This window comes from Centropristis striata, chromosome 2 (assembly GCF_030273125.1).
Source record: "Centropristis striata isolate RG_2023a ecotype Rhode Island chromosome 2, C.striata_1.0, whole genome shotgun sequence".
Lineage (NCBI taxonomy): Eukaryota > Metazoa > Chordata > Actinopteri > Perciformes > Serranidae > Centropristis > Centropristis striata.
Window position 1 is genome coordinate 44659554 of NC_081518.1, and position 26883 is coordinate 44686436.

Consider the following 26883-nt stretch of genomic DNA (forward strand, 5'->3'; position numbering starts at 1 on the left):
CAGAAGTCTCTTTCTTAGCGCTTGTTCCTCCCTTCTCCTTGGTTTCCTCTGGTGTATTGCTCTGAGTCCCGCTCAAAGCACACAGCAGGGGATTAGTCCCTATCACAGCGCTCACTACCCCCAGATCAGTTCACCAGGGTTAAGGTGCAGCTTTCTCTGAAGATACCGTTTTCTTTGTGAGAACTCTCACAGTGACATGTTAAAGGAGCCCAGTCAGAGTGGAACTTTAATGCTATGATAACCCATTTAAGTTGCTGTCTCAGTATAAATACTCCCTCTCTGGCACACTCTTTGTCTCTCTCTCTTTCTGTCCTTTTGAGTGTCAGCAGCCTGCAGGTTTGTGTTGCTGCTTGACATTGTAACAGAGAATAACCATGTTTGTCATTTGCCAAAACACTATGGGAGATTAAAGCTAATAGCTAATGAGAGCGTTGAAGAAGCAGAGATACTTAAGAGATGAATGAGAATAATCCACATGTGCAAAAATGTAAACATATATACACATTTTTGAAAAGGGATGATTCAACATCTTCAGAAAAATGCTTTTTTCTTCCCAGAGAGTGACGTGAAAATAAGAATACTGAGATACTGAGCTAACCTAAGGTTAGCCTAGCTTGACATAGAGTGGAAGCAGAGAGAGACAGCTTGTCTGGCTACACTGAAAACTCTAAAAGATTTCCAATAAACACATTTTATCTTGTTTGTCAAAAACATACTCAGACAGAAGAACTGTGAAAGACTGTGTGGTTCTAGGAGGAACCAAAGGTATCTTCTTCTTCTTACTGCCACTCAACATGATGATATCTTTGGTGACGTATGCATAAAGCTCAATTTACACATAACATATTTGATTTTGCATCATTAGCAATTTATTTTGCTGATGTGAGCAAATGACAAAATGAGCTGCGATGGTTCACATGGGTGTCTGTCTGCAGAAAAGATCTTTATGCCTCTAAATTACAATTTTTAGGTACAAATCTGGGATTTCTGTTTTAAGAATGTAGGTCTGGCAATGATTTTTTTTTTTTCCCCTGCAAGACTGATAAACAAATCCCAGCTGTGCCATCCCTTTCCTCCTGCTAGTGATGCTCATCACACCATCAGCACCATCGTCTCCTGTTAAAATGTGTTTTCCCAACGCTGGATAGAAATAGACTTGAGACAGTGGGAAGAGAAAGAGAGTAAAATGTCTTAGATTGAGTACATTTATGGTATTTTTCATAGCCAGATGTTGAATAGAAGATGCTGGTTAAACATCTGATGCTATACACTGTAAAAAATAATCTGTTTAATTTACAGAAAAATACCGGCAGCTGTGGTTGCCAGAACCTCACCGTAAAAATTACAGTGAGTCGGTTTTCTATTCTAAATTTAAATGTAAATATCAGCAAAAAATTTCATTTTGACTGAATAATCCTGTTATTTTTTAGGGTTATTGTGTCATTCATTCACACATCATGGTATTTCTCCATAAATTTTGCATGAAAATGTTATATTTTTACAGCAAAACTGTGTGTTTCTTCCAGTTTATGACAGTAAAAGTAAAAGTTTTGTGCTATTCTTTGATTTACGGGAATTAAAAGTGTCTAATACAGTGATATACAATTTTTCATTTTACGCCCTATTTCTGATGCATTTGACAGTGTTTTACTGTTATTTCTACAAACATTTTTTACAGTGTAGACTGATAGCAAGTGAAAGAACGTCAACTTTGTTTGATGTCATATTTGCAGATGTTTAATGGACTATAATGCATTTACTTGCATTCTATATATATATACTCCTTAATTTAAATTGGAGCAGTGCTTCCCTTTATGAAATTTCCTCCATCAATCAAGAAGCTGACCAACCTCTCTTCCACACTTTACTATAAATAATAATCCTGCTGCAGTCCTTGGTTCAGAGACTATCTTATAAAGGTCATAAAATTGGAAATTGGTTTCCAGTGTGCTGTCGCCCAGCAGAAATGAGTCTTGAATAATCTTTATTGGGTCCATATATGGTATATGATTAGACTTCACATGCCTCTTGTACTGTATAAATAGAATATATATGTATCAGAGTTATCTCTGTGTTCAATGGAGAGACATGAAAGTGATACTATACTATATCAATGTAGCTTTTCATGTACAATATCTCTCTGTAAGTTCACAAATGAACTAATTTCTCTAAGTCTTGTAGTATTTCTTTAATACTCAAAAGCCCATCCATAACTGCACAAATTGAATTAAAAAAAACATCAAAAGATTTTCACTGTTTTCATCAACATTTTCATCATATCCTGACTATTGTAACTCCCCATGTGCTTGTCTTACCATTCATAAAATATTAAAACTAAAGTTATCTACTTAGTAATTCTGACAGGAACTAAGACAAGTTACCATGTTGCCCCAAATTAAAAAACATCTCTTCACTGGCTTCCACAGTTATTTATGAAGCTTTGAATTCCTTATGAATGTTAAACAGGGTTTTTTTTTTCAAGAATTAATAAAGAAATTAAGCGTAATCAAGGTTCCTCCATCCATTTTAAATTCTCATTTTCTATTATCACTTCATCACAGCAGTGTCATTGCAAATCATAGCATGTTCTCTAATTAAGACTAATCTACCACCCCTTCTTCATTTCTTCTTTTAGCATTTACTTATTGATCCACCTTATCTGTACTGAAGGAACAGAATGTAATATTCTAATTGATCCATTAAAAACAGTGTGAGAAACATTTATAAGGATACAATATGAAGAATAATTTATATGTGTTGGGTGTTGGGGGGCCCTGCTGCTGCCCTTTTTATTCTTTTTTTTTTGCCTGCCACTGCATATCAAGGAAGCTGAAACTCTTCATATGGTAACTGAATAATCCTTTACTCTCTGAACTTACAAATGTAAACAACATGTATGATTATGTGACACACGATATCAGTCGTTAGATTAAAGATAAGGTTATTTCCAATTCTGTATAAATAGATAATGTGAGCAGGATGTTTCAAAGAAAAAGAAAAGAAACTTAAAAGCTGCAACTGCTTAAATTGATGATGACATGCCCTTTGCAGATCTGCAAGTATTCTCCATGAAAAAGGAATTTACCAGAAAAAAACTCAGCAGGTATATAAGACTAGAAACAGTATCAATATAACTGACTGGACTGATGGTTTGGGGGGAAAAAACTAAAATTATTAATCTACAACATTTGGACGTGCATTTGTTCTTGTTTGAATTCACAAATAATAATAAAAACTAAACAAACTTTATATATATATAAAGTTTGTTTAGTTTTTATTATTATAAAATATATAAATATACATATACATATATATATATATATACAGTACAGGCTAAAGTTTGGACACACCTTCTCATTCAATGCGTTTTTCTTTATTTTCATGACTATTTACATTGTAGATTCTCACTGAAGGCATCAAAACTATGAATGAACACATATGGAATTATGTACTTAACAAAAAAAGTGGGTAACACTTTACAATAACCATCATTTATAAATGGTAAATAGAAAGACAACTTAATTCTAATTAATAATATTTATTCATGGTCTATTTATTAACGGTTTATAGCTGCTCTTATAACATTAAACACTATTTTAAGCATTTGTTAATTATTTCCAAATGATTTGTATAGCTTTAAGAAAATGGTTGTAAACATCTATGAAGATTAAATATGTAGACTTAATTGTAGTGCTTTGTAAATGGCTGATATTTGGTTTATTAACCATCTATAAACATAACTTAGATGGTTATTGTAAAGTGTTACCAAAAAGTGTGAAATAACTGAAAACATGTCTTGTATTTTAGATTCCTCAAAGTAATCACCCTTTGCTTACTAGAATATAAGACATGTTTTCAGTTATTTCACACTTTTTTGTTAAGTACATAATTCCACATGTGTTCATTAATAGTTTTGATGAATCTACAATGTAAATAGTCATGAAAATAAAGGAAACGCATTGAATGAGAAGGTGTGTCCAAACTTTTGGCCTGTACTGTATTTATTGGTATTTACCATGCATGCACACATGCAGGTTTGGTGAATTGTGAGCTTAATATTGTGTCGTTGCTGTGAATGTTTGTGTCTGATGTATAGATGTTTAATGTCACGCTGTGGTCGCCAGCATCCTGCCTCCTGCTGAGAGGATGAGATCAGCTCCAGACCCCCTGTGGTCTCTGATCAGTGTCAGCGGATACAGAGAGCGGGTAGAATAGATACATTCAACCATTTATCCATAATTGCCTACTGCCAACCCCCTTAATTACCAACATAATAGTACAGAAGTCAGTGTTTGCTTTTTTTCAGTGTTTAACCAAGATCACAATAATTTTCTAGCCTTGACCAAATGCTTTGACTTGCCAGTAAATAACCATAGAAACAGTCGCAATGATTTAAAGGAGGAGAAACACCACATAAAATGAAAATTATATTTGTTATTCTTGTTATTCTAATAGGAAATATTGTATTTTAATTGTTTAATTGTTTTTTTCTCTAAGCAAGTTGGAGAATTATTTTATAAGATTGTCTAAGAATATATAACAGGGTATTATTAATCCCTTAAATATGCTGCCATTTATATGTATATTGGATTTTTATAGTATTGTGATTTTGTATGTAGTTGTAAAAGCCTAACTAGGGACAGGAGTTGAAAATTAGCTGAAGCTATATCTCTGTATGCAGCACATCAGATGCATGTCCTGTATCTATGCTAACTGCATTGTCCCTATCAAATAAAATAAATTAAATTAAATTATACATTTGACATGAATTCATATATGATGTACTGATTGAAAAAAGTTGCAATTATTGGTATTTTTTGATACACTGCTCACATAAAATCAAGAAACAGCAGTTCATTGAAACGATAAGCAAGGAAGGAATTTGGATAAGATTGGGTTCATTTGTTAGTCGATTTTTCAAAGAAAAAAAATCCCATGGCACAGAGTGGGTGGGATTTTATTGTAACTTACTGTAATTAGCCAATTAACTTATAGCACAAATAATTCTCATTCCCAACAGTGTAATCCAACAGTCGTCAGATTTTTCTCCTCCCTATTGTGACTAATCATCAGCATAGAAGATGCTCTTCATCAGCCCACCCGTCTGCTCTCCCTGGCTGTTGGCACCAACTGCCACGATAATGACTGAGGCTACTCTCAGACGATGTTTACTAGCTGACAGCAGCACCCTGCTCTCTCTGTATGCTCCAGCAAGCATTTCCATTTAGCTCACTTCTGAAGCTCCTGCCTAATTTCTCTTTGGAGACAGAAATCCTTTAAACCCCATTCTATCCTGGGGCAACATATTTACTGAGGGCTGGCTTTCCAATACCTGAGAGAGATTAACACTGCTCCCTGATTTATGAATCCATGCCACCCACCCACAGGCTTGGTCAGGGGCCCCAGCTACTCTACCCTGCTACTTCCTCTTCACACAATGGGATTTAGGTATCAGAAGGAACACACAAACACACACTTCCTCACATACAGCCCAACTGGGTTTAAGGGGAGTTTAAACTGCGAATATACATAGATCATCCCTCAGAGTTTCCCTTAAGAAAAGGGAACTCAGAATTGGCAAGGGTAAAACAGGCTGTCTCATTCTACTGCTGGCAAGTGAAAATGACTCAAAACTAAACTTTAGGGTGGAATATATCTCCTGGACAGAAACAAACTTGCCAATGTATAGTTAGAAACTCCACGCTGGTTTATCACTCTGATATACTGTTAAAGAAGATGCAAACAGGTACTTTAGGTCTGTCGCTGCAGTATATGGAGCTCTAGTCAAAAGATCTGTGACATCCATCTACTGTTCTGGCATCCCACCATCTCACTGGCATCACTAGCTGTCTGTGACTGAGGTGGTCGGATGGCTGCCAGACTGAGTGACAGCCTGCTATTTGTTTATCCTGAATAGTCAATTGCTGGGCATCTGTACTACAGAAACAACAAAGCTGCTGGCACAGAGTTCAGTGTTTCAGCGGACATGTCTGTTACTCTTATTCAATTGAGAGAATGCTTTTAAACTGTCCTAATTTCAGCAATAAAGCATTTATAAAAGGCGTCATGTCATGCATTTCTGTGGATAAATACACAACAATAAAATCAGACAGTTATACTGCTGGCAACATCTTTGCAACATATGTTTTATGGCTGCAATCAAAACACATGCCTAAGGATATTTAAAGATGTGTCTGTGTGGAGGGTCTCAGCAGCAGCACAACCTGTGGCAGCGTGCTGAACACATGGCCACGGTGCTGCTGTGGGTTTTACTGACCTTTTTTTCTGCATTTCATTACTTATATGCAGCGTTTTATAACAGTAGATGAAACATCTTCCGTTAATGAGACTGCTTTTGTCTTACCGACATGCATTATGTTGCCTGGACAGTTTTACTTAAATAGAAGTAGATGTGAAAAGTACATGCTTAATTGACTTTCCGCCCCTAATTAGCTTCTCAACAATGGCAGGTTTTACTGCTTTTTATTGGTGTATTCTCCAACATTCTCTTATCATCTCCTATTAGTGTAATTCAAAGAAGATATCTTTTCACTGAAGATACACAGCATTTGCAGTGTTTGCACGTCAGTTTGCAGATATTACTAATTACAGAGTGTTACACTGTCACAGTGGATTGTAGCCATGTGGTAACTGATGGGCCAGATTCAAATCTCACTCATAAGCCTTTTGTTTCTCCCTGTCTGTTAAAACTATTTCTACTACAGTGAATACTGAATTTAAACATGGATAAATTAAAATGTGTTGCTGTATAAATGGCTCTACATATCTTCTATCTGCTTCTTACTAGTTCCCAGATGTGGCTGAGCATTTAAACTAGCTCTTGTTTGCTAAAGGCATCAAGATTCCTACTCACAACTTTGTTACAGACGGATCACATCATGGCCGCAACCTCATGTCTGGCTTACTGCAACACGCTCTTGGCTGTGACACTTAAGTGCTTTCTTCCAGCCTGCAGCTCATCCTGAGTGCTGCAGTCTGCGTCTGGTCCAACCGAAGCCAGAAGTGTCCTAAGTCACTGCCTACATTCCAACAACTGGTCATTTTCTGTACAAAAGTTTGTAATGAATTCAAAACTCGAGTGATTGTGCCCAAGAGTGAATGTACACACCTTCAGCACATAATCCAAGCCCACTCACTATACTATACTAGCCAGTACTCTCTTTATTCTCTCTCCTCTATGACACAGTGGCTCGTTCTCCAGCTGTATTCAACTCTATCTCATTGTTGCCCAATAGAAGAACATTTGTACCACTGCAGTCAAAATGAATACGTTTTCTCTGTAGGTTAAAGAAAAACTTCTACTAATATTTTTGCTCTGTTTTTGCAAATAATGATTACATATAATATTTAATACACTTAAGCAGCTAACTCTGTAAATGACAAATTAAAGTGGGATATTTAGTCTTATCAGGAGCATCCTAAGCAGACGATTTTGGCTTCACATTAAAGATGCACTGTGGAATTTTTCAACATTCAAAAGTTATGATTACATTCAGTGTATAGTGTATAAAAAGTGTAGTGTATAAAAGAAGTGGACATAGTGACCTTGATATCACTCATTAGTTTGTAAACTAGGGTTTTGAAGCCTTTAGTTTAGTATTTTGGCATTCACCATCTTGTTTTTCTGGAGCCAGCTAGCGCTACCAAGACAGCTTGGTTAGCAATGTGCTACTGACAGTTTGGTGTGTCTTTTGGCATCATCAAGACATTTTTCGGGGATGTTTTAATTAACATTCATGACATGAAAACATGCAGCGAGCCGTCGCAACAACTTGTCAATTACAAGGTAGCCAAACCCTAAAGCATCAAAGTTACAAAATTAATTTTGAAGCATTCATGCAACATTCTTGTTTACCTGCAGTCTTCTTTTCTGCCTTTCTTGGTGCATTGCAGCATATCTTGCCATGTTATAACTACCTGTGGTTCAGTGAAATAGTGTCAAATCCCAAATGCCTCTAGCAAGAGAGGTCAAAAACTCCACAGAAAACTTTCAAGTAAAGCATCTCCATCCATCTTCCACCACTGATAAAATGAGCTTTAATTGATAGCAAAAGAGCCAAACACAAAGCTGCTAGGCTCAGTGATAAAATAGATAAATAAATATAATAATAATAAAGTATCTGTGCTGAGCCGGTAAGAAACAAAACAGTCATGTTGCCTCAATGTGACCTCAAGTTAAGTCAGGATACAAAAACATGCATTTGGAGAATATATACATTACAAGACTACAACAGAATCAAAATAGGAAACAGAAACAATTGACCTATAACCCACAATATGACTTAAAACAAAACAAAAGACTAACTGCCATGCTTCCTACCCTGTCCAGGGCATTTTCTGTTTTTCATTTGCTTTGATGGAAGTCAGGCCAGCACATCTCTGCTGCTCTCTGCTATTCATCAGAGAGCTCTCAATGAATGAATTGAAAATAATATAATAATATATATGTGGTAGTGCGGAGGCACAGCCAAATATTTTTAGCCCATCCGTTTTTTAGTTTGATACATACTGAGTCTGGAGAGGTATGTTTCTCCTCCAGTAAATCAATGCTCCCGCTGAGAGTGATACAAACGCTCCTATAAGCTAGTTGCCTTCTCCTGCCCATTCATGGTTTGTGTTTAATACTAAGACATTTTTTTGCACTGCCATGAATGTGATGAAGGCTTTGAAACTTGCTGTATATTGTACATCTAGTCTGCTGAAGTTAAAACAAGCATGTACTTAGCTGAGAACAAGTTGTGCACATCTGCTATAACCTGTCCTGTGACAACTTGAGTCAGTACGGTGGTGCTAATGAAGACTAAGAGCACATCTTAAATTGGGAACTAATGCTTGTCTTGTCTCAGTCTGCAGCAAACGGCTCAATACATACACTTTCTTCATTAAATAGTGGCACTGCTAAGTAAAGTTGCATAGTAACTTGCAAAGTAAATCAGTTCCTCTTTTGTGTGGCACAGTAATCCAGCATTTCCCATGACTACAAGCCCAGTGGCACAAAGGTAAAATGTAGTGAAGAAGCTGCCAAACTTCTCTGCCACAGAGAGACAATCGGGACGCCTGGGAAATATAGCACCAGAAATTTGGCATTTGCAATCATAAAAACATGGCACTGTGACCATCGAGCTCGCTGCAAGCATATTTTCACAATATTGTGATGGTATTAATTGCCAACATTCTGAAAAAAAATATGGAGACAACATCATGGAAGAATTATATTACCTAGTCCTAATGGCCAGACATGTGTTAGTGATTAACAGTGTAATTGTCATATTTCACAATATTTCAACATTTAGTAGAAAATTTTTTGGCCTTATAAGAGTGAAATTTGTTTTTTTGACATGAATACTTAGCAGAGATGGGATTTAAAATGAAGCTTTAGACAAAGAAGTGCAGAATGGAGCAGAATAGCTCAACGAGGGAGTTATCCATCATCTGCTGTCCATCAATGATTAATGGCTAAAGTGGTTCCATTTTCATGGTAGAGAACATAACAATCTTGCATCTGAGCATTTTGTCCCTCTCCTCCAGCCCCTAACAGCTCCTCTCCCAGTCACACTGAGCTATTCCAACAAGCACCTCGTCCACTCACCCTTCTCCCCACGTGCTTCCTCCTCTGTTCCTGTCAGTTAGTCCTGTTCCTAGCATAAATAGTGCAACCAACCATTTTGGTGAACCGTGTTCCTGTTAACATCACTCATCTTCAAACAGACACAGTTCAACCAGTGCTTGACTACCTGCCCAGACCCCGGAAATGGAAAAAAACGGATGGAAATAATCAGTAAGAAGCTCGAAATTACAAGAAAATAATCATTCTAAAATAAATGTGACAGCTCAGGTGTTTTTGCATGAAATTGTCACTACTTAGACCTTTGCCCTGGAAGGTTTTTATCAGCAGTATTACAAGGTCACATAATTCCTACTGTCACTTTCCTGGAGAGGACAGTCATCATATCGGTGAGTGGACGAGGTTGGCTGGAATACACGGATATTTTTTTGAAGACATTTGAAAAAAAAATGAGCAGAGCTGTTGTTTTGTCTGGAGAGGACAGTCCTTCTGACACGCCAAGATGATGAACAATGTACTAAGAAACCCAGCGGTACACACTGAAGGATGAAGAAGGGGACATTAAATTCGCCAACTCATGGAACAAATGCAGAAGGACACAGGCAGGTTTGATTTTTTATTTAACGTGAATATCCAAAAACCTAAAACACAGGTGACAGTAAATTAGATAATCTTTTTATTTCCTTTTTTTTTTTACTTGGGGCACTAAGCTAGCATGGTCTGCAGCCACATTTACAGTAAATAATACCCTTTAGATCTGCAAATAAAATTCTGTAGCAACCCACCATATTTTTCTGTTTTAGGAGAAAATATAGATAAACAGAAAAACAAAGAAAAAATACACATGAATAATGACTTCCCTTGTGTATGTCGAAACAAAATGAGGTGCAGAGGTGCAGTGTGCTGACTCACCTCTGATTCACCTTAAATGTGATTTAATTATGAATGAGTAGGAGGATTACTTGCCCCGTAGATAAACACCTACTATCACTTGCTTGTTGTAATCCCCAGCATGCTAACATATACAATTATTGCTGACGTTGGTTTCCCAGCTGCCTACAGTTTACCATGGAAGATATTTAATATATGCTGGGAATGTGTTGGCTAAACAAACCACTTCACTAGTGGCATTAATAAATGATAGTGCATTGTAGCTATGTATTACCTAAGGGGACTTTGACAGCTTATCTGACTACTACATGTGTTCTACACTTACAATTGATATAAATATTTCAGTTTCACATCATTTAAAATGTTTTAATAGAATATCAGAGGTAGTGTGCCTATATTAATCTGCAGGAATATTGGTTTTCAGGTTTAATTCTTGCAAACTTGTATGGTCGAGGTAAAAAATCTAAAAACTTGTAACATTGTGTGCCTTTTAATTTGACATTCATCTGCAATGCAACATATGTGAACGTTTGGCTCTGGCTGGTTGTTTTTTGTTGCTACAGATTTTCCTTTAAATTAAAGAAGTGCCAAATGTAGACTGAAAAAAGGAAAATGCAAATTATAGAGTGGATCAAAATGATCCAACTCAACTGAAGTAGTGGATCGGTAAACTGATGATGGTTGGATTTCTGCTGTTGCTGTGGCAATGACCTTCTGCTGGATTTTGTCTCTTAATGAGGAGGGAATAGGTTAGATTAATGCCATCCCTGATGATGATTATTATTTGCTTTAACCGCTGTATTGTTGGCATGCTTTAAAAAAAAGCTACATTTCCTGTCTTGCATTTCTTGTACAGTTTCTTATTAACTTACTATTCTCTCCCACATTTGCATGCACAGAAACATTCAGAATCATCTCCAGCTCAGGCCCAGCGACTAGTAAAACCCAAGTGACATTACATCTTAGAACTGACTAAAACCGATACATTAGCTGGATTTTGGGCTTATTTCTTTGGATAACTTGATTCTTTTAGAATTTCTCCAAAAATGTTCCACAGAATAATCCAGTTCAGCTGCAGGACAACCAGCTCTGCCAGTCAAGATATTGCCAGCCACTTCAATCACAACTTTTTTCTCCCAGTTCCATCCTGTTTCCTTTTTCCCACCTGCACAGAAACCATTCCTGGGATTACAGCCACAAACTCAGAAAGTAGTTTTTTGAAAAGAAGTTGTCGGCTGTTTACTTAGACAAGCATTCTTAATTTCAAGTTCAATATACCACATAGAGTTACGCTTCATTATCCGTCTTGTTTTAAATCATGTTGCCTATTCATATCAGTGTCCAAAAACAAAAACATTTGCATATTTTTTGAAGCACAAATTAAAACACAACACATAACAAATAACTTTTGAAAATATTTTTTGATGTGAGAAGTATTAAAAGAGAGTTCTCCTCCCCGTCATTGTTAAAGATGTCACAGGCCATGACATGTTACAACACAGGCTTTTAGATGGCAAACATTAGAGTTTATGACACTGCTAAAAAGCAAATTTAATCATAGGACAAGAGTTGAACAGTGTGATTAGTACTGGAAAGGGAATAAATAAACAACCGTCTTAAATTAATGTGTTATTCACCAACGGATTGACGTTTTTTAAGCTTACTTGGACCTAATAACCTGTTAATGTAATACATAATACTACTGTCAAACATATTATTCAAAAGCTGAGCCTACGTGTTGAAAATAATTAGCAATTTCCAAAAATCCATCATTGAAAAAGAGATGTGAAAATGATTTCCTAAAATTATTCTTTAAAAAAAAAAAATCTCAAACAAACAATATTAAGCACCCTCATGGCTTTGGATGTATTACTAACTTTAACAATCAGTGTCTTCAGTATCTCCAGCATCTATTACGGCTTTTTTGTTTTTACAGATTTTTTAAATTTTAACAATTCCAAAAAAGTTGGCATACTGTGAAAAAAAACAAAAAAACACAATGCATCTAATTCAGAATGAGTTTATATATTTACAAAAATGAAAGGTTTCACAGTTTACGCATCAAATGTCTTGTATTTGTATGTATTTAATTTAATAGGTGGCAATTTATTTGCAAATCATTGCATTGTGGTTTAAATGTGTTTTTCAAAGTGTCTCAACCTTTTTGGGGTTGGGGTTGCAGTATTAGTCATTGTGCATTCAGACAAAGCTGCTGCCACCAAAAACATTTGGTTGAAGTGACCCAGATCAGTTCTTCAGCTGATCAACAGCAGAGATCAATAATCTATAATGTACACACAAGCATGGTGTACAGAATGTGACTTTAAAATGCACGGAATGGACATTTATTTGGCAATCATGAATGGTTCTTGTTATTTTTTATCGAGATTTCAAGTCATTTTCTTTTCTTGCTGCAAGGCTTATTTCTAAAAAGTATTAATTTATGTATGCAAGTTTTTGAGTGTAAACAGGGGAATAAGATTTGGCTAAGTTAGAGATGTGAAGAGCATCCAAAAAATGTTGTTTCAGGAAAATACTCAGAAGTGAACATCATGTAAATGTAGCCCAATTGGCATCAGAAAGTAACCTCTTCTCTCGTTTTGTTGGCTCTCCTCACTCGTCTCCTAGGACAATTCAAAAATAATTTTAAGATTCTGTTGTTGTTTGTAAGGCAGATGTATTAAATTTCTGTTTGTTTTGATCCCATTTGACTTGTAGAACTCTCAGGTCATCAGACATGGGGCTCTTGCTTGTTTCACAGTCTAGATTTGAAGCTTAAGGGTTGTTGCAGTACAACCTTTCTCATTATATCAGCTCCGAACACTCCAGCGACTCATTCACATTTCATCTCTCAGTCCATTTCTATTTGACTTTGCCTTTCCATGTGCTTCTATTTGCTTATGCGTGATTGTGCAAATGATCTTTTTGTCTTACTGCCCTGTGTTTCTTGCCTGCCATGTTTTTAAATCATTCATATAGCACTTTAGTCAATAATGATTGTTTTAAATGTTTTATACATAAACATGACTCCTCTATCTCACCCCTCTGTTTATTCAGGCCACTCTGCTGTCATGTATTATTTCAGAGTCTTTGTAGTCTAGGGACTCTCATCCATGCACAACCAATCTGACAGACCTAAACCGCCCAGTAATCAAATGTAATATTTCTTTCATAAATGTAACTGACGACAGAATTATGTTTCATCCAAAATATGCATTCATTTTGGTGAATATGTGCACTGTTTGTTTATTTGATTCAGTTCTTTCTGTAGAAACTGACACTGTAACTGCAGAGGGACATGCAGCGGTCCTAGAAAATATATTCATTAAATGCATTGTTCTATTGTTTTTTGACTTATTAATTATGTGAATTAATAAAGACAGTATTTTTGTGCATGCACTGTAAAAAATGTCTGTAGATTTTACAGTGAAAAACTGCTAAACCATGACAGTAAAAGACCGTAAAATGATAAATCGGTTAATTCAGTTTCAGTAACAATGAAACATCGTAAATGTATAAATCAGCCAAAACAGTATTTAGTATTACATAAAATAAAATAAAAATACAGTACTCCACTGTAAAATACACTGGCACCATGTTTGTCGTGCAAAAAATATACTGTAATATATATAGAAACCGTCATTTTTGCATTTATTTTTTGTAAAAAATACTTTTTTTCACTGTTAAATGTACTAAACACCATATCTCCAACAGAAATATACTTTAATATTTAATGGTAAAATCTGGCATTTATAAAGTATTTCTTGTCAATTATATGGCAGAGCAGCGTTTCTTTTGATGGAAAAACTTTTTTATTTTTACGCTACAATATGGAATAAAATCAACAGTGCTAATACAATTTTACCGTAATATTACAAAAAGTTGCACCGTATTTATTACGGTAAAGTTCTGGCAACCACAGCTGCTGGTTTTTTACAGTTAAAAACAACAGGTTTGTTTTTACAGCGTGTATTATTTAAGGCACAAGCTAAAGTAATGGTAAACTATCATAAAGCGTTGCTCCTGGGGTCTGTTACCTGAAAGCACCTTAAGGCTAAATTGATCCTAAAGCCATCTTGAAAATAGTTATTGATTATCAGGGTCTTACCAAAAATGATTTATGATAAAGAATCTCTTTAGAAATGGTCTTTTCATACCAATTTACTGCCGTACTGTAAAAGGACCAACATGGTGGAATAGCCACGGAATCATTCAAATTTCCGTGAAACTGACACGGATGTTAATGCCAGTCATATCCCGTGGCTATTCCAACATACAAAGTGATTATGTACATTCACTGAGTGAATATTTAGAAAATAAAATATATATTTCTCGCTAGAAATGTGATCAAAATCCATTTTAATGCAGAAACTAAGTCAAAAATTGTATTTTTTTCACAAAAAATTTGAGAACTGAACTTGAGAACTTCCACGGATTTTGAGTTAAGCGAATCCGTGGCTATTTCACGGATTCCTGTGAGACCAGGTTCAAAAGGAACCTGCAGGAGCTGCAGTAAAACAAATCCTGTATTTTAAGTCCCTATTTTTGTGTCAATGTAGCAGCTGGTGTTTTCATACACTCCCAGGTTATTTCCTCGACTGTGCCGGTCTCTTGATGACTTGTTTTTTTAGCCTCAGTAGGAGGGAGGTGGTAGAGGGTGTGGTGGTGCCGATCCGTTGGCACACTGCAATTTCAGCGGGAAGATTGAGAGCATCTGATATGGTCCAGTGTTCCTGTTCGGCTACTCAAAGCAGGTGGAGAGTTCGGCCCGGTGCAGCTCACTGACCTTATGTTTCATAACATTTTTCTCACTTACTTTGGTGAAGATAAACCCATATAAACCACCCTGAAACCACACAAACCCTTTTATTTGTTTTTTTATCCCAGATAATGGCTTTGATGCCAGCCAGGTTGACAAAAAAAAGGATGTGTAAGTGATTCCTACAAGCTCTGTAAACCATTACAGCTAGTAATCTATACTGAAGGACTTTCCTTTTCTTTACAGCAACCTGAAGGCAGCAGGTATCTGCACAATCACCTACACACTCTTACTGGAGCCACAAATACACTCAAGTTAAGTTGTGCAACAAAGAGCAGCCTGTTACAGAATAAACCATCAGATGTGTTAGTTCTGCTCGATGTTTTGCATATGTTAACTGTTTTGTTATATGTCAGTGCCCATTTAAAATTTTAGTTTTTCATTTTTTTCCTATAATTCCAATATTCTCATCATCATTCGAGTGTGTTTATGTTGGCTGCTTATTTTTGGCATTTATAGAGAATATCCTGTTGCCAATTGAATTCAAATCAACATTTTTGGCTTTATTTGTGTTTCAGGGAAATGTTGTGCAGCAGTTTAATCGATCAAAGTGTGTTTGCCAGACTGGAGGCTGTCACTGCTGACTGTAAATTGTGCTGCATTTTCATGATGTACTCATACTTATGCACATTAAATGTGTCTACTGTATCATTTGTTTCATTTATTATGTATTTTGTAAGAGTCAACATGTTTTCGAGGGAATTCTCCACATACAGTTGCTTTAAATCCATCCATCCTTCTCTTCAGCACCACGGACAGCGAATGTTAAGAAGCTCTTAACAGTGCAGCACGTGCTCTTGCTTCTAAGTGCTATTTTGGGAATTGTGTGTAAAAATTTAAGAGCTTTTGTAAAAATGCTCTTGGAAAACACTCTTAACCTTTGAATCAATCATTATTGGGGAGCGGGGCCCTGTAAGGTCTTCCCCCCTCACTCACAACATTTGAGCACTTGCTCGTATATTATTGTCAAGTTTATTCCTCTCTTCACAAAAGCATATCATAATGTTGACTGGAAGTGCTGTGTCCCTCATTACCAACCATCTGTTACTGTTATTTTCTCTTCTCTCATGTTTAACTGATTCTTCTTGTTTTGTTTACAAACTTCAATTTTTTTCTTCATTGTGGCTTTGGGGATATCGTCAAGTCACAAAGAAATATAACACATCTCTTCATGCTCTACTCCATTATATAAAAAAATAATGTGAGACATCAGACCTTCACAACTCCCACACTGTGTATGTTTCCTTAGTTCAGATGAAAGCCACAACCTACGCACAAGTCTAACCACTTTCCTGTATTACATAAAGGATAATTAGGAAGTTCATTTTTTGAAACGTAAAACAGATAGGGAGGCCCAGATCCAAAGGTTATTTGGTCAGTTTTTACTCCAAATCACTTTATCAGTTTAAAATGTGACACATGCAGTCTGTTATGAAAATCACGGGGGATTATTTGGCTTGTCGCTGTTTTAGTTTGTGCTTTAATCAGGTACGGTGGGCAGATGCTGTCCAGAAAACTACTGATGAGATGCCACCAGTTTGACTCAATTTGACTTATGCACACACTGATAAAGGTTAATGTAGTCTTCATTAGCATCGCTTCATTTACATCTACAAACAACAGCGTATAAAAAGTGTTTTATGTGAAGACATGTAAAAGACAAATCATTTATTATGGATTTGAAATCCAGTTTAATTGTCCATACTGTTTAGGTCATATCAAAAAACATAAATCAACCATAATTATCAGGACTACATACTGATGATGCTCATCTGAATGTAACTTTAATTTGTCTCCCGTGTGAATGCTGCTTGCAACTCAAAAAGAAACATGCCTTAAACTAGTTTTTCATTCAAAATCCTGCACGAAAATGAGGACTGCAGCCTTGTAATAATTTAATAAATCATTTAAATTTTGATTTCTTTAAGAAGGTCTTTGAAACAGTCTTAAAATGTCAACAAAAAAAAGGCAATAGTAATAATACTGTCAAACCTGGAACAAAGCGCCGGGGTACTACCACCCACTGTCAAGGTCCTCATCTAGAATGTTGTTATTTCAGATAGTGTTAGAAGATATTCAACACCACTATTTAGAACATAATAGTGTCAAATATCCTCCAGATACTGTTTGCCTTTGTCAGCATACTGAGTCATATCTTGCAGTTAGGAGAGCTTTTTAAGTCTGACAGTCTTACTCAGAACTAGTTAACCTGGGACCACCGAGTTCACATTTTAGAGAACAGCAGCAGCAGCAGGTAACACATCCCTCATACACCAGACATAAAATCATTATCCTGCCAAGCAGCAGGTCAATGATCAAAGACCACTGTTGTCACTGTTAATAGTTTGCTGACAGGCAAACAACACGAACAAAACAGAATGCCATTGCTTAAGGACACAACTGATGCCTGATGCTAGAAACAGTTGGAGGAACCTGATGAGAGCTTGTAGCATGAACTTTTTCTTTCTCTGCAACTAAAGCAGCTCTAGAGAACCAACCAAAACTATCTCTACCCTTCTATCTCCTTTTATACAAACATATATGCGTATATATAAATGTAGGAACCTGGTCTCACAGGAATCCGTGAAATAGCCACGGATTTGCTTAACTCAAAATCCGTGGAATAGCCACGGAATCGCTCAAATTTCCCTGAAACTGACACGGATTTCGCTACAATGCAACTCAATGACAGTCATATCCGGTGGCTATTCCATGGATATTTGTTCCTATTGGTTTGTTCCAAGTCACGTGACTTTCAAGGTCCCGGTGGTCAGAACAAAAAACATGGCGGACAGTTCTCTCATTTTTAGTGAAAAAATCAATATTTTGACTTTGTTTCTGCATAAAAATGGATTTTGATCACATTTCTAGCGAGAAATATATGTTTTATTTTCTAAATATTCACTCATTGAATGTACATAATCACTTTGTATGTTGGAATAGCCACGGGATATGACTGGCATTAACTTGCATTGTAGTGAAATCCGTGTCAGTTTCACGGAAATTTGAGTGATTCCGTGGCTATTCCACGGATTTTGAGTTAAGCGAAATCCGTGGTTATTTCACGGATTCCTGTGAGACCAGGTTGGAATAAACAGTGCTTAGCAAATGTATAAGACCATCTGTCATAAAAACAAGAAAACATAAATATTTTAGAAATCTTTCCAAAGCTTGTTTAAAACTAAAAAATGTGGCTCATAACAAACTAAATTCACCTTTTTATAACCAGATTTGAGCCTCTCACAGGGCTCCTCTGAGAAGTCAGAAATTAATCAACCTTTACTGTCAGAAAGCAGATGCTATTAATGTGTTGTTAACATGTTTATTGTACTAAGTTCCATTCAGTTTTCATATGTCCCATACCCTCGAACGCACCATATCTGTTCAATACTGTTTCCACCCAGACTTGCCGTTTGAACTGCTGTGCTGTGACATTTATACAGTCGAGTTGCAATTTCCTTTTTTTTCTTTCTCCAATATTCACCTGTACCTCCCTGTGTGTAAATGCCAGAAGACGAGCCTAATGAAAAACAGTGTAACAGTCTTAGTTGGATGCTAACATTGTGTTAATGTGGATTGTTTAGCTCTACATAGATCATCTTATTCTAGTGTGTTGCTTAAGCTAATAAGCTAAGTCATGCCGTCGGCGTGCTGCGTTTGAGGTAATTGGTTCATTTGAGTCACATGTTATACTTGAGTACTGAACACAGTCCTTTGCAACCTTAGTTATCTTATTATGTTTGTGTGGGTGGAAGTATTAGGATCCTTTACTTAAGTAAAAGTACTAATAAAACACTGTGAAATTACTCCACTACAAGTAAAAGTCCTGCATTCAAAACTTACTGAAGTAAAAGTACAAAAGTATCAGCACCAAAATGTACTTAAAGTATCAAAAGTAAAAGCACTCGTTATGCAGAATGAACCGACTCAGATTGTTTTATATGTTCTAAATATATTATAAGATTATTTGTATTGATGCATTTATATAAGTAGCATTTTACTGTTGTCCAGATAGGACTAATGTTAACTACTTAATACACTGTTATGTTTTATAAATGTGTAATCATATTAAATATATGGTATTTTTTCATGTTGAATCTGAAAAGTAACTAAAGCTGTCAGCTAAATGTAGTGGAGTAAAAAGTACAATATTTGCCTCTAAATGTAGTGGAGTAGAAGTATAAAGTTGCATAAAATGGAAATACTCAAGTAAAGTACAAGTACCTCAAGATTGGACTTAAGTACAGTACTTGAGTAAATGTACTTAGTTACTTCCCACCACTGTCTGCATGCATGTTCTTTAACATGAACACCTTCACCTCGCCGCTCTGAACCAGTTAAAAACAACATCTCTCCCTTTTAATTACATTCAACCACTAAAACTCATTTTCTGTTCAGGAATGTGAGTAAAAAACTATAATTTGACACATTAATTAATAAATAATAACATGCTTTTTTTCTAAAACAGTAAATTTGAAAAGTCATGGATAGTAATAAAAATTATATTTTAGCATTAAAAATATCATTTTGGTTAAAGACCTTCTACATACAGGTGTATTAACCATTAGAGAAACATAAAAAATGATTTTGGTAATTACTAATGCTGTTCTAATTTGTGCACCATACATATCCGTAGGTTTATTTGCATTTAAATAATACATTCAAAGCTTATAGAGAACTGCCAGAGAGACAATTTAGTAACTAAACAATTGTTTGACACTGACTTCTTCTTTCACATCCATAAGCTGTGTTGTTTTTTTGTTGTTTGTCTTTTTATGCAATTCACTAATATAAGTCATGTCAGATTTACTGGTGAGTAAATCTTTGGTAAACCTTTTAGCACTCTAATCTATTAGCATTTTTAGTTGCTCTTATACATGTTTCTATGCATTTCATTACATTTTCTGTGTAGTTCCATTCTAACATGTGTAGCTAATTTGCATATGTCAATTAAACATATTGCATAAATGTCTGACATGCCATGAAATACACTGTGCCCATCAAAAGTACTGGCTGATAACTGCTGATAGTTTAATTACATTAATTCTTGTTGGCTTCAATCATCTGTCTGTACTTTTGAGACTGAAATGAAATTATTAACAGCGTCTCCTGCTAGTTCATATAGCATTAATAATGTACAAATGGTTGATTTCAATGGGAAGTAATACCACTGGAAATGTAATATGGACCTGATTATATTTCATAACAACATAATGATGAACAATTAAAGTGAATATATCTTCTAAATGTTTACTGCCAATTTAAAAGGTTCTTATTAGTGGCATCTGCAAAACATTCATTTTCAATTCTGTCATGAGCTTTCACAACATTTTCATCTACTGAATAAAGAATTAATTGGTTTTATAGTTGGTTTGTGGTTTGTCAAAACAGTACTCCATCGATTTAGCATTGCACGCCTACATTATTATCACTATGGACAAAAAAACAGACTAAAAACAAACTCAAAATCCATGAAGACGAACCAAAGATTTGGTCTTTTTTCATCCAAGTATTATCGTCTTTGTCAAAACTTGGCACCTTCATTATCCACAATGTAACTTGGCTGTTGACAATTCAGTCAGAAATACATGTCTGCTATGTGAGTAGCATCACATGTAGCTTGAAGCTGCTAGCCACAGATGAGGAGCGATCACAGAGTATCTGTTATTTCATACCATCACATCTTTCTAACGTTTCAACAGGGTTTACAGTACAGGTAGAATGTTTGTTTGTGTGTAACAGTGCACAATTCTGCTGTTTCCCTGGTTGTTTCTCTCTGCCGAACAAAAAAAAAGAAGACAAAAATCGACCCAAAACAGCTTGGTCCTTGTTGAATGGCTTGCCTTTATCATCCTGAGTGAAACCAAAATGCTCCCAAACAAGAGTAGGGCCATTTTACTTTTAATAATCCTGTAAGTCGCCACATTCCTCCCTATATTTCTCCTATAGAGACTGACCTCTGGTGGCAAATAAAACAATACAACATCAGTTTGAAACAAAGACTGAAAGAGCTGCGACTGTATTAAAAAATAATGCCGTCAGGACTATTTAATATTCTGGTATTTCATAATACCATGATATCTCCCAAGCTTACAGAAGTCTGGGAAGCTCAATTCTTTCTACATTCACACCCACAGATTTTTTCTAAATTTCAAATTAAAAGTCTTCAACTCCAACCGACACTGACTCAAGCGACATTTCTCGAGGCGATTTATCAGATATGGCACAGCTTCTTCTGGAGCCACAAAAGGCTTTAATCTTTTTTTTTACATATGCAATAATATTCTGTGGCTACACGTAGCGGTTAGCAATCTTGCCTCACAGCTAGAGGGTCGCCGGTTCGACTCCCGCCTGCAGCTCTTCTGTGTGGAGTTTGCAGGTTCTCCCCGTGTCAGTTTGGGTTCTCACCGGTTCCCCCGGCTTCCTCCCACAGTACATAAACATGCACTTTATGGTTTAAGTGGTGACTCTAAACTGCCCGTAGGAGTGAATGAGAGTGTGATTGTCTGTCTCTATGTGTCAGCCCTGTGATGTACCCCGCCTCTCGCCCAATGTCAGCTGGGATCGGCTCCAGGCCCCGGGAGAAGTGGTTAAGGATAATAAATGAATAATATTCTACAAGACTTGGTTATGGTTAAATGAATGATCATGGATCATCAGGTCAAATATTGAAAACATTTCTGCTGACCTGTGATTTGTACGTACGGCTGTCAAACATGAACTTGTCCCTATGACCTTTTACTGAGGCATAAGAATGTTCCACTACTTCTTGCAATAAAAAAAACATTGAAATTGACCAAATTCCAGGCAGCATTACATTTATTTTTTAACAATTTAACTATTAATTTCTGTGTGTGAAAAAAATAACGATACATTATTGAAAATCTCTCATCCCACATCCGACAGGGATGGAATAGAAGAACATGCAGATGAGGAAGTCTACATATCTCTTTGCTATTGCTTGGAAACTTCATTTTTTTCGATTTGAAAATGGATTTTGACTTGCACCAACGCTCGGTTGGCTGTTCTACAACTGCACGTGGTTGAACCATGTGCGGCTCCATTCATTTGTGAAGACAGTGAGTCAGTAGGCCTACACTGAGTACATGTGCCAACTGTGAGTACATCTGCTAAGTTGGAGTCTGTATGAAACCGTCGACGCACACACAGTTTACCAGCAGCACTTGTGTTTCTGTGGCGCTGGCTGCTCCGCCCTCAGCAGGCAGGCTGGCGTCGACCTTGGGGCGATGCGCTTGATCTTCGCGCACGCTTCACCTCTTAATGATAAAATGAGAAAACTGGGTCGGAGATGTACATTCCCACCAGAAATAGTGGGAAGTTAACATCTTCAGCTGAGCACCAAGACTTCCAACTGGGAAATCATCTCTAAATAAATCAAATGAGTTTCACAAATAGGTGAGGAGCCTATGGGAGGCCCAGGTTTGCTCCTGGGAGGAATGAACAAGTCTGGATGATTAACTGAGAAATGAATGACCTGCTCGTGTATCCACTAGAAACCTACTTGGGCAATCAAATGACTCTAAATTAAATGATATTTGGTACGTTGACTTCTTTATAGAGACTGATGTTGTTTTTCATGACTATTTATCTTCTCTGCTCAAGGAGTTTTAGTCATTCCCCAAAGCAGAATCTCAAACAACATTCATTTGCTTTAAGCTGCACTATTGGGGAATCTATTGGCAGAAAGGAAATAGAATATTCAAAGGTATGTTTTATTAGCGTATAGTCACTTGAAACTAAGAATCGTGTTTCAATTAGTATAGAATGTGATCTTCATATCTATATGGTGAGCGGGTCCTTCTCCACTGAGTACGCCATGTTTCTACAGGAGCCAAGAACAGACAAATCAAACAGGGACTCTAGAAAAGGCCTCTTCAGGCTTTCCAATATGTTTGGAAACAGGTGATAGTTCAATTCACCTATGACTAAGCCCCGCCCCCTCCACTCACTCGGACAAATTGTCAACATTCGGTGACGTTGGCAGCTGTCACAGTCGGAGAAATTTCACAGGAGGCTATTAATCATTTTTGGAGACAGAAAGATGAGATATCATCTCGAAGAAATCAAAAGGGCCTTCATTATGCATTGGAGGGTTATGTGAGTAATTGTATTGTTGAGAAGGTGGCTGAAAAGTTTATGCACCAGGCAAATGTTTACAGGTCACAATGTAAACGTTATAAGCCGCATCTCGTTGCCGTCACCATCTCCGACAACAAGATAGAGGATCAGCATTGCTCATGCACTGCAGGGTGCGCACTGTGATTGGCTCATCGCCTTTGGGGGTGTGGCTTAGCCATAGGCAATTTGCAACCTTGCTGCTCAATGCCACTAAATCCCCCATTCTTCTCCTTTAAGACAAAGCCTGTTCGGGTTTCGCTTTCTTCAACAACAAAAAAAGCAACCATTACAATGCTAAAATTAGTTGCAAAATGTCCAGTAAGTGAACATTTTGTAGCTGTTTAAATGTCTACAAGGGTGCTTTAAAGTTTGTAAAAGAGAGAATACGCAACATGGTCTCACAGGAATCCGTGAAATAGCCACGGATTTCGCTTAACTCAAAATCTGTGGAATAGCCACGGAATCGCTCAAATTTCCGTGAAACTGACACGGATTTGGCTACAATGCAAGTTAATGCCAGTCATATCCCGTGGCTATTCCAACATACAAAGTGATTATGTACATTCACTGAGTGAATATTTAGAAAATAAAACATATATTTCTCGCTAGAAATGTGATCAAAATCCATTTTTATGCAGAAACTAAGTCAAAATATTGATTTTTCACTAAAAATGAGAGAACTGTCCGCCATGTTTTTTGTTCTGACCGCCGGGACCTTGAAAGTCACGTGACTTGGAACAAACCAATAGGAACAAATATCCATGGAATAGCCACGGGATATGACTGTCATTAACTTGCATTGTAGCGAAATCCGTGTCAGTTTCACGGAAATTTGAGCGATTCCGTGGCTATTCCACGGATTTTGAGTTAAGCGAAATCCGTGGCTATTTCATGGATTTCTGTGAGACCAGGTTGTTTTAAATGTCTACAAGGGTGCTTTAAAGTTTGTAAAAGAGAGAATAAGAGAGACTGAGAGAGAAATCCAAAGAAAGAAAGCGAGCCATGCATGCATATTAAAAAGAAATGGTAGTCTGCCACGAGACTTGTTATAACAACTCACCAGAGTTGGGGTCGGAGTTGCCGTCAGCTTCAGTCCTCTTGTCGGGGGAGGCCTGCTCGTAGAAGTCGTCCTGCGCCTGCACCAGAGGGAGAGGTTGTGTGAGCAGGGAGCCACTGCCTACAGGCTCGTGGTCGCCCAGACCGCTGTCACTGCAGCTCTCCTGAGAGCCGTCCGGCAGGTGAAACGTGACGCGCCGCTGCGACTAGAACCAAGAGCACAAAACAGAGCCTCTGATGTTAGTGCTCTGCTCTGCCCCCCCTTAAAATTTTATCCTATCTTCACTATTTTATTATTTTACATGGAGCTGAGCAAGCTCATGCATGCTGCTTGACACACTGATCAGTGCTGCAGTGTGAAAGCAGCAGCCTTAAGAGATTGTCTGAACAATGTAAAATGTATTAAACATTTACAAGTAAGGAAGGCATTGATGAATAGAAGGGTTCATTTCAGTTCCAAAAGACTGAGAACGATCGGAGAGTAAAAAGTCTATTTTGACTTGGGCCGCGTTATTGATGGGAAGGGGAGTTAACACATGGTAAATACAGTCACGTTTCACTGCACAATGACAACCAATAACAGCATGCAAATTAAACATCATGCACTGTTACAAAAAATTCAGCAAGGTGAAAAGTGCAACATTTGTGAGCCTTTTATAAATGCATAGTGTAATTAATGTCAGGGATAATTAATCAAGGCCATGAAATTTCTCGATATTGGTGACGGCATATTATCCTGTTTGTGAGGACTGCTGCAGGGACGTTTACAGCCTGATTATTTAGTTTGTGTTGTCAGTTTGTTTGTGTGTTGGCAAAGTCAAAGTGGCCTGCAGAGTTAACAGAAGTCGCCCCCAGGGTGTCCTTCTTCCCACATTTTGTACTCCCACTGACGAGAGGAATTTCTCAACACACAAGTGTTCCTAGGACGAGTCGTATAGCCCTTTTGTTGGAGATATTTTTGCACACACACACACACACACACACCGTACTTAAAGCCATCCTGATTGAATTTCCAATTGTTAATTCCGAGTGTCTTTTCCCCTTGCTCTAATGACATTTTCCTCAGGCTTTTTCATAAGTCCAGACACAAGCCTCCAGCTAACCTTTCGTGAGCACAGTGAGGTCCCTGCCACATCCTTGGTGATGACAGACAGAGATGGGTTTTACAGTAATTATTGGCAAAAGCAAAGGTCACCCAATCTGCAGTCTAATGCAAATGACCTCATTATATATTTTAGAACGGCTCCAAAAAAATGCAACATTCAATTAACAAAAAAGAGGGAAGAAAGAAAATATGGGGTAGCGAGGGAGAGAGGTGGGGGTAAACCTAGGAGACTCTGTGTGTGTGTGTGTGTGTGTATGTGTGTGTGTGTGTGTGTGTGTGTGTTTGGGGCTGGGGGTGTTCAGATGTAGATGCATGTGTTTAATTTTCATGAGGGTTGAGTGGATGGATGACACAGATAGTCAGACAGACAGACAGACAGACAGACGGACGGACGGACGGACGGACGGACGGACGGATGATAGATGGATGGATGGATGGATGGATGGATGGATGATGGATGGATGGATGGATGGATGGATGGATGGATGGATGGATGGATGGATAGATAGATAGATAGATAGATAGATAGATAGATAGATAGATAGATAGATAGATAGATAGATAGATAGATAGATAGAACTCAGAATCTACAAAGCTGTCAGCTGTAACAGCCTTGGAGGAAGATGGAAGATGTCAGTCCTTACATGCTCAGTAACACTGATAATACTCAGCTGACAAAAGGAAGAATGAATTGAAATGTCAAGAAGGAATGTTTTTTAAAAATCAAGGCTGACAGCTACTGAATACGGATTGTATTGACTTCATTTCTGAAAAGTTATGGTGGGTTAAAACATGTACTAAACTTTTAATGTTCTTTTACACCTTTTCCTTTGTCATAATAAAGAGATTGTTCCCGGTCAACAACTGAAGTTTCATAGATAAATGTTAGTTTTGATAGTTGGATAGGACGTTGGATAGAAAGTTACGCAATCATTTTATAATTTTTGGGTTGTTTCTATTTTTATTTTTGTGGTCAGAAGTAACACCATCGTCCAAAACACTTGAGTTGTACATTCCAAAAAAACTGAAATCAGTACAGTGCTTTACATTTGCATTCTCCATGGAAAACCTCAAGTGCAGAATAAAGTACAATTAAATGTAAAGGTCTTGTAAAACAGTAGGAATGTGGATAAATGTCACCGGTAGTAATTATAAAGAAGCAGATGATCAGATGTGGCATTTGGAACGAAGAGGACATAATGGCGGGGGGGTCTTCTCTAACAGGCTTTGTATCTTTGTGTGGTAGCTAAAGATACTTATTACTTATTAGACAATGCAGAACTATGA

At 37.0% G+C, this 26883-nt stretch overlaps 1 protein-coding gene across 2 annotated transcripts in view; it reads right to left on the bottom strand.

Moving 5' to 3' along the window:
* Positions 1-26883, bottom strand: part of LOC131986864 (protocadherin-9) — a 245107-nt gene that overhangs the window by 54663 nt on the left and 163561 nt on the right. The window contains exon 4 of one of the 2 annotated variants that reach the window (XM_059352012.1): positions 24496-24571. In XM_059352012.1, coding sequence (XP_059207995.1) covers positions 24496-24571 — 76 coding nt within the window. Of the gene's footprint in view, positions 1-24495; positions 24698-26883 lie in introns of both variants that reach the window. The other variant, XM_059352004.1, reaches the window with a different exon arrangement.